The sequence below is a fragment of the Salmo salar genome, chromosome ssa16 (assembly GCF_905237065.1).
Source record: "Salmo salar chromosome ssa16, Ssal_v3.1, whole genome shotgun sequence".
NCBI classification, from domain to species: Eukaryota; Metazoa; Chordata; class Actinopteri; order Salmoniformes; family Salmonidae; genus Salmo; species Salmo salar.
The window spans coordinates 45,639,359-45,653,864 of NC_059457.1; the positions used below are offsets into that span (position 1 = coordinate 45,639,359).

General features: G+C 48.2%; 1 protein-coding gene across 2 annotated transcripts in view; it reads left to right on the forward strand.

Annotated features, from left to right (window-relative positions):
• LOC106574064 (ephrin-A2) overlaps positions 1–14,506 on the forward strand; it is a 204,360-nt gene that overhangs the window by 181,429 nt on the left and 8,425 nt on the right. The window contains exons 1-2 of one of the 2 annotated variants that reach the window (XM_045697320.1): positions 2,120–2,396; positions 10,116–10,408. In XM_045697320.1, coding sequence (XP_045553276.1) covers positions 2,338–2,396; positions 10,116–10,408 — 352 coding nt within the window. In that variant the 5' untranslated portion in view covers positions 2,120–2,337. Of the gene's footprint in view, positions 1–2,119; positions 2,397–10,115; positions 10,409–14,506 lie in introns of those variants that run through there. The other variant, XM_014149599.2, reaches the window with a different exon arrangement.

The window sequence follows — 14,506 nt, forward strand, 5'->3', positions numbered from 1 at the left end:
AGATGCAGGCCGGGCCAGAGGACTAACACGTGAAAATGGCTTCCAGACAGGCCTCAGTGAGAGCACAAAGGGCCATTCTCCCCCCAGCCTAGCACCCGCTCTTGTCCTGTCTCTTTCCCTCTCACCCACCACCACCACCACCAACCCTCCAACTCATTCAATTAGAAACACAGAGAGACGTCAGTTACATGACTTGTCCACGGAAACTCTCCAGCCAAATCGCTAATGCTAACGTGCTTATATTGGGCTCGCACCAGAAAACTAGTGAGAATACTGGTGACAAATGTTACAGCCCTACCTAGATCCTAGATTGGACATTGCTGTGGGCAGGAAGGCCTAGACCGGGACTCTAATGTAATCAGATGACGTGCTGATGAAAAATGGGTTTCAAGTGTTTAAAAGGGTTGTGTCAAGCTATTAAGTCCATTTGTTTGTATTAAGTCAACTTGCCCAGGTCATTGGTTAATTGCAGAGTAAATTCCCCTGTTTGCTTTGGCTGTGTGTCAAAAATGGAGTGGCGGACGGCGGAGGTAAAAATACAATTAAGTAACGTAATTTCCACGTCTAGGATACCGATCCTGGCTACCACCAGAAAACATATACCGACTTCTGCCAACCTGGTCTGGCTTTTTGCTGTTGATCCTGGAATTCCAGGACAAATGCTACAAACAAATCAACAATAGCATACGTCAGGCTTCCAGAGTCTATACACACAGATTGGTGCAGGCATTAAAGACGCATAAAAGGGCAGTATGGCGAGTAATCTGGGGTACTGTAGACACAAACTGAAGAGAAATGTTCTGCCCCGTGTGGCCCCCATCCACACACACACACACACACCGCCACCACCATCCTGTGATTTATTTGGCCAGGCCGGTGGTTTGTCTTGTAAAGTGTGTTCTGCAGACAAACAAACAGCTGGAGTTCTCTGTCGGAAGGGTGGAGCAGGTGGCATGGAGAGCACATGTTTTTGTATTTTGCTGGGTGGTGGGGTGAACTGGTCCGCAGGGAGTGAGAGAGAGAGAGAAAAGGAAAGGAATGCTAGGAAGGGAAAGGTCTGTTTTCTATTGTATCCTGTCTCTTTCTCTCTCCACTCACGTCATCTCATTAGTCCAGGTGGCCAGGAAGTTCTGATATGATTGGTCACATGCTCTCTTCCATGGGTAATGGTGCAGCAAGCTTTAAAGGATTGATCACATTGTTGTCCTAACATATTCTTACTTTAAAAGCAGTAGTTTACAGTATCTTCTGAGACATTTTGAAATTCACTATTGCCATTTTAATGTCTGTTTTGTAAATCCTTTTTAAACAACATAATCGTTGTTAGACATTGAAAGTATAGAGCTCCAATTTGCAGTGGTAGTTTTTTTCAAATCCATTTTATTGAACTATCCCTTTAAGCTTTAAGAGACGTTGTAGAATTCCTAATAGTACAGAAGAGAGCATATCCTAGCTCTTTTTCACCCCCTGAAGACTTAAGAAGAATAGCGTTCTAAATTACCCATGCTGTCCCATCAGATGTGCTTGTTTGGTTTTGACGTCTTCCCTTTGCAGATGGCTTCTTCCTGCATGCAAGGCTTCAAAAGCAGACAGCCTTACGAACAAACATTTATCCCATGAAGTCATAAAGAGGGGCCGAGTTAAAGCACTCTGCCAGGGCCTAGCCGAGCTTGACAAGACGTTAAATCAGAGAAGAAGTGGTCTTCAAAAAACTTCCAAGAAACCCAGGCCGGCATTTAAAGTTCAGCCCTCCTAAATCACCCAGGTATAAACACTTTATAATGCACTTATAAACATTGGGCCTGATTAATTAAGCTCCCGCGGGGGTTTGTTGGTGGTCAGACAGACTGTGAAGACTGAAACTCTCTGGGAGCTTTCAAAGTCCAGGAACTCACCCCAGCTTTTTTCGTAGTTTGAAAGCTAAATTGATCAATCACCACCATGTGTTTCTGGTCTCAGAGGAATGGGACGGGGGGTTTACAAAATGGCCACCATGTGTTTCTGGTCTCAGAGGAATGGGACGGGGGGTTTACAAAATGGCCACCATGCATGGGGCTTGCTTGTCCACGTTGTATTGAGGGCAGTGAGAATGTTGAGACAAAGCGTTTGGTGTGTGGAAGGGAAAGAGAAAGGGAAAGGTGGATACCTAGTCAGTCTTACAACTGAATGACTTCAACTGAAATGTGTCTTCCGCATTTAACCCAGTTAACTCTGAATCAGAGAGGTGCGGGGTGCTGCTTTAATCGACATCCACGTCTTGAAGAGGCTGGGCCAGGCGCTAGTGCGTGTTTATAGGCTGTCATAGCAAACCATCAGAGAAGCATCCAGCTGCAGATTATGCGCGCTGTTGCCGCCTGGTCTGCAAACCGCATAGCGCATGCGCTGTGTTTCAGATGGTATGTTTGTGTTTCAGATGGTATGTTTGCCTCTCAGATGGTATGTTTGTGTTTCAGATGGTATGTTTGAATCTCAGATGGTATGTTTGTGTCTCAGATGGTATGTTTGTGTCTCAGATGGTATGTGTGCGTCTCAGATGGTATGTTTGCGTCTCAGATGGTATGTTTGTGTCTCAGATGGTATGTTTGAATCTCAGATGGTATGTTTGTGTCTCAGATGGTATGTGTGCGTCTCAGATGGTATGTGTGCGTCTCAGATGGTATGTTTGTGTCTCAGATGGTACGTTTGCGTCTCAGATGGTACGTTTGCGTCTCAGATGGTATGTGTGCGTCTCAGATGGTATGTTTGCGTCTCAGATGGTATGTTTGCGTCTCAGATGGTACGTTTGCGTCTCAGATGGTACGTTTGCGTCTCAGATGGTACGTTTGCGTCTCAGATGGTACGTTTGCGTCTCAGATGGTACGTGTGCGTCTCAGATGGTACGTTTGCCTCTCAGATGGTACGTTTGCGTCTCAGATGGTACGTTTGCGTCTCAGATGGTACGTTTGCGTCTCAGATGGTACGTTTGCGTCTCAGATGGTACGTTTGCGTCTCAGATGGTATGTTTGCGTCTCAGATGGTACGTTTGCGTCTCAGATGGTACGTTTGCGTCTCAGATGGTACGTGTGCGTCTCAGATGGTACGTTTGTGTCTCAGATGGTATGTGTGCGTCTCAGATGGTATGTTTGCGTCTCAGATGGTACGTTTGCGTCTCAGATGGTACGTTTGCGTCTCAGATGGTACGTGTGCGTCTCAGATGGTATGTTTGCATCTCAGATGGTACGTGTGCGTCTCAGATGGTATGTTTGCGTCTCAGATGGTATGTGTGCGTCTCAGATGGTATGTTTGCGTCTCAGATGGTACGTTTGCGTCTCAGATGGTACGTTTGCGTCTCAGATGGTACGTTTGCGTCTCAGATGGTACGTTTGCGTCTCAGATGGTATGTGTGCGTCTCAGATGGTATGTTTGCCTCTCAGATGGTACGTTTGCGTCTCAGATGATATGTTTGCGTCTCAGATGGTACGTTTGCGTCTCAGATGGTACGTTTGCGTCTCAGATGGTATGTTTGCGTCTCAGATGGTATGTTTGCGTCTCAGATGGTACGTTTGCGTCTCAGATGGTATGTTTGTGTTTCAGATGGTATGTGTGCGTCTCAGATGGTACGTTTGCGTCTCAGATGGTATGTGTGCGTCTCAGATGGTACGTTTGCGTCTCAGATGGTACGTTTGCGTCTCAGATGGTATGTGTGCGTCTCAGATGGTATGTGTGCGTCTCAGATGGTATGTTTGCGTCTCAGATGGTATGTTTGCGTCTCAGATGGTATGTTTGCGTCTCATGAGTCAGTAGCTTTGTTCCAGGGTGTCAGTGTGCTATGTACATACCAGTCGGCTCACTAGCTATGATCCAGGGCATTATGTTAACCACTGTTACGTATGCAGCTACAGAGTACACATTAGCTAGCTAGTACACACAGGGCCGTAACTACAGTGCATATGAGGTCACCGAGTCCGCACCTCTGTAATGTTTTTTAATTTAAAAAACTCAGTCGGAGTCTAAACTTACTGTTGATAGTTAGTAGAATAGTAGAATACACAAGGTGCAATTTCAAAACTTTGTTTTCCTTTTGTTATGTGTCACTCACTGACAGTCACTCAATTAGCCCATGTCAGTTAAACCATTTTAGATTGGTAAATTAGTCTAGTGAGTCTAGCCGGCTATCTAAACTTGTAGTAATCATGGCCGAACACAACATCCTCTATGGCACCGTTAGAGATGTCTGAGCTTGTATACAGCGTTTGTGTCCTGAGAAGGTATCTGCTGGCACAAGACCCTATTGAGCCATCAGGGTGGAACCCATCTCCCCCTGACAGGAGTAAACTGGAGCCAGGATGATATTTGATTTGCTGTAAATGTCTGAAAGGGGGAAGGTGGGGGACGGCTTCAACAGAACCACCAATCACCACATGTAGGTGACAGTGGGTGAGGGGAGAGCTGAGGCTGGCGCGAGGGATTGATTGCAAGACCACAGATGACTTGCATGCATTAGTTCTCCCTCACACACACGCACACGCACACACACACACACACACACACACACACACACACACACACACACACACACACACACACACACATCCCTGACTGCTGTTTTATTGATATTCGGATCTGATGTTCTTCCTCTCCTCCCACCTGACTGCCTAACGAGGTCATTTCCAACAAAGTGTCACCGAGCTCCATCAAACCCTTCCTCAATCTGCCTCCACTGGCCCTTAATGACTGTCAATCTGCCTCCACTGGCCCTTAATGACTGGCAATCTGCCTCCACTGGCCATTAATGACTGGCAATCTGCCTCCACTGGCCATTAATGACTGGCAATCTGCCTCCACTGGCCATTAATGGCTGGCAATCTGCCTCCACTGGCCATTAATGACTGGCAATCTGCCTCCACTGGCCATTAATGACTGGCATTCTGCCTCCACTGGCCCTTAATGACTGGCATTCTGCCTCCACTGGCCCTTAATGACTGGCATTCTGCCTCCACTGGCCATTAATGGCTGGCAATCTGCCTCCACTGGCCCTTAATGACTGGCAATCTGCCTCCACTGACCCTTAATGACTGGCAATCTGCCTCCACTGGCCATTAATGGCTGGTAATCTGCCTCCACTGGCCCTTAGTGACTGGCAATCTGCCTCCACTGGCCATTAATGACTGGCAATCTGCCTCCACTGGCCATTAATGACTGGCAATCTGCCTCCACTGGCCATTAATGGCTGGCAATCTGCCTCCACTGGCCATTAATGGCTGGCAATCTGCCTCCACTGGCCCTTAATGACTGGCAATCTGCCTCCACTGGCCATTAGTGACTGTCAATCTGCCTCCACTGGCCATTAATGACTGGCAATCTGCCTCCACTGGCCCTTAATGACTGGCAATCTGCCTCCACTGGCCCTTAGTAACTTGCAATCTGCCTCCACTGGCCCTTAATGACTGGCAATCTGCCTCCACTGGCCATTAGTGACTGTCAATCTGCCTCCACTGGCCATTAATGACTGGCAATCTGCCTCCACTGGCCCTTAATGACTGGCAATCTGCCTCCACTGGCCCTTAGTAAGTTGCAATCTGCCTCCACTGGCCCTTAATGACTGGCAATCTGCCTCCACTGGCCCTTAATGGCTGGCAATCTGCCTCCACTGGCCCTTAGTAACTTGCAATCTGCCTCCACTGGCCCTTAATGACTGGTAATGCTGCAAGGAACCACGGGAAACAACAGAGAGGGAAAGGATGGAGTTTGCAAGCACTATTTGAATCCTGAACGCGGGTTGGGGGGAATGTAGCAGAGGGCGGGGGGAGTAGTAGTAGGGGGGACTGGAGAATATCCTCACACAGCAGCTGGCAGGAAGGGGGAGGGGGGTAGTAGGTGGGGGACTGGAGAAGATCCTCACACAGCAGCTGGCAGGGAGGGGGAGGGGGGTAGTAGGGGGGACTGGAGAAGATCCTCACACAGCAGCTGGCAGGGAGGGGGAGGGGGGGTAGTAGGGGGGGACTGGAGAAGATCCTCACACAGCAGCTGGCAGGGAGGGGGAGGGGGTAGTAGGGGGGGGACTGGAGAAGATCCTCACACAGCAGCTGGCAGGGAGGGGGAGGGGGGTAGTGGGGGGGGACTGGAGAAGATCCTCACACAGCAGCTGGCAGGGAGGGGTGAGGGGGGGTAGTAGGGGGGGACTGGAGAAGATCCTCACACAGCAGCTGGCAGGAAGGGGGAGGGGGGTAGTAGGGGGGGACTGGAGAAGATCCTCACACAGCAGCTGGCAGGGAGGGGTGAGGGGGGTAGTAGGGGGGGACTTAAGAAGATCCTCACACAGCAGCTGGCAGGGAGGGGGAGGGGGGTAGTAGGGGGGGACTGGAGAAGATCCTCACACAGCAGCTGGCAGGGAGGGGGAGGGGGGGTAGTAGGGGGGGACTTGAGAAAATCCTCTCACAGCAGCTGGCAGGGAGGGGGAGGGGGGTAGTAGGGGGGGACTGGAGAAGATCCTCACACAGCAGCTGGCAGGGAGGGGGAGGGGGGTAGTGGGGGGGGGACTGGAGAAGATCTTCACACAGCAGCTGGCAGGGAGGGGGAGGGGGGTAGTAGGGGGGACTGGAGAAGATCCTCACACAGCAGCTGGCAGGGAGGGGGGTAGTGGGGGGGGACTGGAGAAGATCCTCACACAGCAGCTGGCAGGGAGGGGGAGGGGGGTAGTGGGGGGGGACTGGAGAAGATCCTCACACAGCAGCTGGCAGGGAGGGGGGGTAGTAGGGGGGGACTGGAGAAGATCCTCACACAGCAGCTGGCAGGGAGGGGGTAGTGGGGGGGGACTGGAGAAGATCCTCACACAGCAGCTGGCAGGGAGGGGGGGTAGTGGGGGGGACTGGAGAAGATCCTCACACAGCAGCTGGCAGGGAGGGGGGGTAGTGGGGGGGGACTGGAGAAGATCCTCACACAGCAGCTGGCAGGGAGGGGGGTAGTGGGGGGGGACTGGAGAAGATCCTCACACAGCAGCTGGCAGGGAGGGGGGGTAGTGGGGGGGGACTGGAGAAGATCCTCACACAGCAGCTGGCAGGGAGGGGGGGGGTAGTGGGGGGGGACTGGAGAAGATCCTCACACAGCAGCTTGCAGGGAGGGGGGGTAGTGGGGGGGACTGGAGAAGATCCTCACACAGCAGCTGGCAGGGAGGGGGAGGGGGGTAGTGGGGGGGGACTGGAGAAGATCCTCACACAGCAGCTTGCAGGAAGGGGGAGGGGGTAGTAGGGGGGACTTGAGAAGATCCTCACACAGCAGCTGGCAGGGAGGGGGAGGGGGGTAGTAGGGGGGGACTGGAGAAGATCCTCACACAGCAGCTGGCAGGGAGGGGGAGGGGGGTAGTGGGGGGGGACTGGAGAAGATCCTCACACAGCAGCTGGCAGGAAGGGGGAGGGGGGGTAGTAGGGGGGGACTGGAGAAGATCCTCACACAGCAGCTGGCAGGAAGGGTGAGGGGGGGTAGTAGGGGGGGACTTAAGAAGATCCTCACACAGCAGCTGGCAGGGAGGGGGAGGGGGGGTAGTAGGGGGGGACTGGAGAAGATCCTCACACAGCAGCTGGCAGGGAGGGGGAGGGGGGTAGTAGGGGGGACTTGAGAAAATCCTCTCACAGCAGCTGGCAGGGAGGGGGAGGGGGGTAGTAGGGGGGTGACTGGAGAAGATCCTCACACAGCAGCTGGCAGGGAGGGGTGAGGGGGGTAGTAGGGGGGGACTGGAGAAGATCCTCACACAGCAGCTGGCAGGGAGGGGGAGGGGGGGTAGTAGGGGGGGACTTGAGAAAATCCTCTCACAGCAGCTGGCAGGGAGGGGTGAGGGGGGTAGTAGGGGGGACTGGAGAAGATCCTCACACAGCAGCTGGCAGGAAGGGGAGGGGGGTAGTAGGGGGGGACTGGAGAAGATCCTCACACAGCAGCTGGCAGGAAGGGGGAGGGGGGTAGTAGGGGGGGACTGGAGAAGATCCTCACACAGCAGCTGGCAGGGAGGGGGAGGGGGGTTAGTAGGGGGGGACTGGAGAAGATCCTCACACAGCAGCTGGCAGGGAGGGGGAGGGGGGGTAGTAGGGGGGGACTGGAGAAGATCCTCACACAGCAGCTGGCAGGGAGGGGGAGGGGGGGTAGTAGGGGGGGGTGCTGGAGAAGATCCTCACACAGCGGCTGTATAGGCCCTTCTAACACTAATTCCAACCCCCCATATTAGCTGTTGAGCTGAATATCAGGAGTGAGTCAAAGAACTACACTTCCCAGAGTGCACCAGCAGCAGCAACCGGCTGTTTGTCACCTGATCAATCATTTTCACTGATTTGGAGCACTATTTAGAATGTTATTTAAATGTTTAAACTAATTTAAGTTCATTAAAATGTTTAATTAAGATGGTAACTTTTTGTTCTGTCTTTAAATGTTTACAACCTAATTTACTGGCTAATTTACTGGCTAATTTACTGGCTAATTTACTGGCTAATTTACTGGCTAAATTACTGGACAGACCAACCAACTGAAGGCAAACTAAAAATAAAAAAGATTGAGTCGGAAAATTGAGTTGTCCCTGTGTCCTTTGGATGGTGAACAAGAGGAGGACTTGACATTAGCTGTCATCTGATGCCAGGCCTGCCTGCAACTCCGTTCTCCCCCCTCCATAATCCGTACCCCCCATCTTACCCCCCTGGTGGTCCCCTCTGCCCCCTCACTTTTCCACGCTCTGAGCCCACGAGCTGCAACTGATCTGGCGATACTTTCACCAACATGGCTGGTGTTTGTGCACGTGTTTATCACTACAAGACTCAAAATGGAGACGTCACTTCTCCCCATCAAAGCCCTTTGAAGGATTATGGGCCTCATGGCGCGACTGATAAGGAAATTTGAGAGGGAGAAGTGACGCACCGTCCAATGGGGACTCTTTGGGGGTGACTTATTCGCTGGTCAGTCTGTGAATTTGGGGTCAGTGTGTCAAACCTTTTCACATATTGTCTTCAGAGTTTATGTGGTTAATTACGAAACACAGTGTCCCACAATGAAATACAGTACACTCACCAAGACCAGATTTCTCATGTATGAAAACACTTCTGATGTGTAAACCAGGGTTGTATACGGTTGGGCCGTATACAGATGTTTATACCGTTTCTCTACCGGGGTATATACGAAGTTACCGAATGTGCACATGAGGGACGCTAAAAACTACAACTTTTTTTTCAAAATTAGTTATTTTACAAACAACAAAAAATTAGGCAACAGGGATCTTGATCTTGACATCTAGCCACTTAACTAGTAAGTTAACAAACCAAATGCATAGCTGGAGCTCTGAGCTGCATATCATTTATTAGACACATCTTAGATTTCTTACAGTTATACTTAACCTTTAGTTATAAGCAGTGGCGTAGCACGCACCCCCCGATGCCCCCAAACGACTTGTTACTTCTGCAAAACTATTAGGAAAATCCACAGGTAGTGTGATTGAGCCAGACAGAGGACTAGGACCTGGAGAAAGTGGAGATGGAACCACGCAATCGTCTTCTAGGCTATGATTTGTGCGCTTGCGTTTCACTTGGCCCCGTGCGATGAAGCTAATAGCCATGGGGGCAAGGGCAGTATAGGTCCCTGTAAACATGCACGCGGTGGCACTCTCTGGGATTTTGATATTAGAGGACCAGATCTGTGCCACCGTGCAGGTGCTCAATTTGTATTGAAATAGCCCCGAGCGACAAAGTCATTTGGCCATAGCTGGGTGAGAGCCAGGGCCCTGTGAAAGAGCTTAATGAAGCCGCTCTCACTCTATGAACCCCTGCCTCCAGGCCGTTGTCCTCCTTCTGCACCAATTCACCACCTCTTCCTCGCCCTCCTCACCCAGCTCCTTTGTCCATACAGCATGTTATGCTGTCTTTATACCTTTCTGTATTAGTATGTATCAGCTGGACGATAGGTGCTGTTGATAGGTAGTGTTTTGGGCCCAAGTCTGTCGTTGAGAGTGCTTTAGGTGGAATGCATAGTCATTTAGTTGGGTCACTCAGGTGAGCAACATTGGCCACTTTAACGTTGTTTCATCTGGAGCTCTGTTAGAGTACATGCCTATATTACATGTTTATAAAACAGTTGATGTTAATATTTGGCCTCTGTCTCATATACAGGTTTTTCCATGGGGAGTACACCGTGGAGGTGGCCATCAACGACTACCTGGACATCTACTGCCCCCACTACGAGGACCCGCTCCCCCTAGAGCGCATGGAGCGCTACATCCTCTTCATGGTCAACTACGACGGCTACACCACCTGCGACCACCGCATGAAGGGCTTCAAGCGCTGGGAGTGCAACCGGCCCCAGAGCCCCAACGGACCGCTCAAGTTCTCCGAGAAGTTCCAGCTCTTCACTCCCTTCTCACTGGGGTTTGAGTTCCGGCCGGGTCACGAGTACTACTACATCTGTAAGTAGAACATTTGATTCACACCCACACTGGTTATGTCCCCAAGTTAGATAGAGAAAAGAATATGCGAGGAAGAAATTACTTACCACAGCAAACAGAAGCAGCTGCGACCCGTCAAGAATATTCAGTGCTGTCAACCCATCGCTCTTTAGTTGATGAAGTTCAGGGAATGTCAGATGGATCTACTTGTTTCCTGGTCATTTGAAGGTGGATTTTATCTCATTTGGTGGGAAGCAGGGGAGGAAGGGGAGGAAGCCAAAATAGCGGTAGGGGTTTAATTAATAGGCTTTGCTTTGTGGTTTCATTTGGCTCTCATGCATGGCTCCCTGCTAGTGCCAGGGCAAGGAACCAATCAGAATGGTCTGTTAACACCCCAGTGTAAGAGCCAGAGAGGTAGAGCACAGCCTGTATACACAGAGAAGTGGCGGATGATTATTCTGCATCAAAAACAACTTTACCTGCTATTTACTAGAAAAGAACAATCGTTACCAGGTACTTCTTTGAAGTAATTCAATATAACTACAAACCAGTTGATATCAAATGGTTCCTTGCGCAGATTAGTTGAATTTAAACAAATATAGTTACGTGGCAAAAGCAATGTAATTAAGCTGTTACAAGGAAAATCATGGAGTGTGAAATAAGGCCATGAAGCGTAATCAAACAGACTGTTACCAATCACAACATACAGTGGCCTAACCAGAGGAGCCAGGACATATCGTTTATCTCCAGATTCCGGTTGACTTGTCCATCCATGTGTTTTGTGCCTGACCTGCCGTCCTTTTGTGTGGCACCCCGGCGCATTCCATTTTCTTACACCCCTTGATTAAAATTAAAATTTGTCAAATGGCAGCAAGCTATTAGCTGGTGCTTAGCTTCACAGGGTGTGATCAGTGCAAAACCAGTTACCGGCGACCTCATGCAGAACGCTTCAAATTATGCTGATTGGTCAAATCATATTTAGCCGAGGGAACTTGATGGGGGTAATTGTGTCCTTCTGGCTCCAGACCGCGGTGCGGTGGGTTATACACGGCCAGACAGGCGTGACACCTCGCCTACCGGATGCATCACACCCACACACGCCCACTTTGACTTCAAGGTCGCAGTGTGCACGCCACTTCCCATTTTCCTGCGTCGGAGGCGTTTTCCCCCTTCCGTGGTCACATGTCCCAGGTGCAGTGTGTCCATATGCAGGACAGGCCTGTGAAAGGTGTTCTTTGGGGGGCTTACTGTAGCGTTAGCACAGTGACGGGCTACTGTAACTGGTCCCATAGAATTCCAGTCATTGAGCCCCCTACCTCTCTAACCTCCTCTACCCCCTACCCCTCTCCCCATCCCCCTACCCCTCTACCCCATACCCCCCATCTCGCTACCCCATACCCCCCTATCCCTCTACCCCTCTACCCTATACCCTCCTAACCCTCTACCCCAAATACCCATATCCCTCTCCCCCATCACCCTACCCCTCTACCCCCCAACCCCTTCTCCACCCCCCTCTCCACCCCATGTGCACTCAGGCGCAAATACCAAATATGCACACTCAAATACAAACCCAAATAAACACACCCACCCTGAACCCCAACCACACACCTTTTCCCCATCTGGATGGATTCCCTACCGTTTTTTAAAAGACCAAGTACCAAAAATGCTGATGCAAGAAAGTAGCCATTTTGGTGCCTGATATTTTATATTTTAATGAAAATAAAACTGTTATTATATGAATACCGAATATATAAAGTAAAACAGTGTTATTTTATGGATAACAAGAGAAAGTAAAACAGTGTTATTTTATGGATAACAAGAGAAAGTAAAACAGTGTTATTTTATGGATAACAAGAGAAAGTAAAACAGTGTTATTTTATGGATAACAAGAGAAAGTAAAACAGTGTTATTTTATGGATAACAAGAGAAAGTAAAACAGTGTTATTTTATGGATAACAAGAGAGAAAGTAAAACAGTGTTATTTTATGGATAACAAGAGACAGTAAAACAGTGTTATTTTATGGATAACAAGAGAGAAAGTAAAACAGTGTTATTTTATGGATAACAAGAGAGAAAATAAAACAGTGTTATTTTATGGATAACAAGAGACAAAGTAAAACATAATTTGCCACAGTGAAATTACAAAAGTGCTGCCTTCCATTTTGGGCACAAAAGACTACACTTTTGACTGGACAAAATGGTTAAGGTTCAGAACGCAGCACTACGTCCAAATCAGTGGAGGCTGCTGAGGGGAGGACGGCTCATAACAATCGCTGGAACGGAGCGTAAGAAATGGCATCAAACACATGGAAACCATGTTTGATATATTTAATACCATTCCACTAATTCCGCTCCAGCCATTACCACGAGCCCGTCCTCCCCAATTTGGGCCACCTTCTGTGGCCCAAAGTCTCTCTCTGGCTCTCTCGCTGGTTCAAATCAAATCAAATGTTATTACAACTGGTGTAGACTTTACAGTGAAACGCTTGCCTACGAGCCATCCCAACAATGCAGTTTAAAAGTATTTAAAAAATAATAAAAATAGTAACAAGGTATCAAATACACAAGAATGGAGGTATATACAGGGAGTACCAGTACCAGAAAAATGTGCAGAGGTATGAGTCACTTGAGGTAGATATGTACATGAAGGCAGGGTAAAGTGACTAGACATCAGGATAGATAATAATAAGGTATTTGAGGTAGATATGTACATGAAGGCAGGTTAAAGTGACTAGACATCAGGATAGATAATAATAAGGTATTTGAGGTAGATATGTACATGAAGGCAGGGTAAAGTGACTAGACATCAGGATAGATAATAATAAGGTATTTGAGGTAGATATGTAGATGAAGGCAGGGTAAAGTGACTAGACATCAGGATAGATAATAATAAGGTATTTGAGGTAGATATGTACATGAAGGCAGGGTAAAGTGACTAGACATCAGGATAGATAATAATAAGGTATTTGAGGTAGATATGTACATGAAGGCAGGGTAAAGTGACTAGACATCAGGATAGATAATAATAAGGTATTTGAGGTAGATATGTACATGAAGGCAGGGTAAAGTGACTAGACATCAGGATAGATAATAATAAGGTATTTGAGGTAGATATGTACATGAAGGCAGGTTAAAGTGACTAGACATCAGGATAGATAATAATAAGGTATTTGAGGTAGATATGTACATGAAGGCAGGGTAAAGTGACTAGACATCAGGATAGATAATAATAAGGTATTTGAGGTAGATATGTAGATGAAGGCAGGGTAAAGTGACTAGACATCAGGATAGATAATAATAAGGTATTTGAGGTAGATATGTACATGAAGGCAGGGTAAAGTGACTAGACATCAGGATAGATAATAATAAGGTATTTGAGGTAGATATGTACATGAAGGCAGGGTAAAGTGACTAGACATCAGGATAGATAATAATAAGGTATTTGAGGTAGATATGTACATGAAGGCAGGGTAAAGTGACTAGACATCAGGATAGATAATAATAAGGTATTTGAGGTAGATATGTACATGAAGGCAGGGTAAAGTGACTAGACATCAGGATAGATAATAATAAGGTATTTGAGGTAGATATGTAGATGAAGGCAGGGTAGAGTGACTAGACATCAGGATAGATAATAATAAGGTATTTGAGGTAGATATGTACATGAAGGCAGGGTAAAGTGACTAGGCATCAGGATAGATAATAATAAGGTATTTGAGGTAGATATGTACATGAAGGCAGGGTAAAGTGACTAGGCATCAGGATAGATAATAATAAGGTATTTGAGGTAGATATGTACATGAAGGCAGGGTAAAGTGACTAGGCATCAGGATAGATAGTAACAAGGTATTTGAGGTAGATATGTACATGAAGGCAGGGTAAAGTGACTAGGCATCAGGATAGATAATAATAAGGTATTTGAGGTAGATATGTACATGAAGGCAGGGTAAAGTGACTAGGCATCAGGATAGATAATAATAAGGTATTTGAGGTAGATATGAACATGAAGGCAGGGTAAAGTGACTAGACATCAGGATAGATAATAATAAGGTATTTGAGGTAGATATGTACATGAAGGCAGGTTAAAGTGACTAGACATCAGGATAGATAATAATAAGG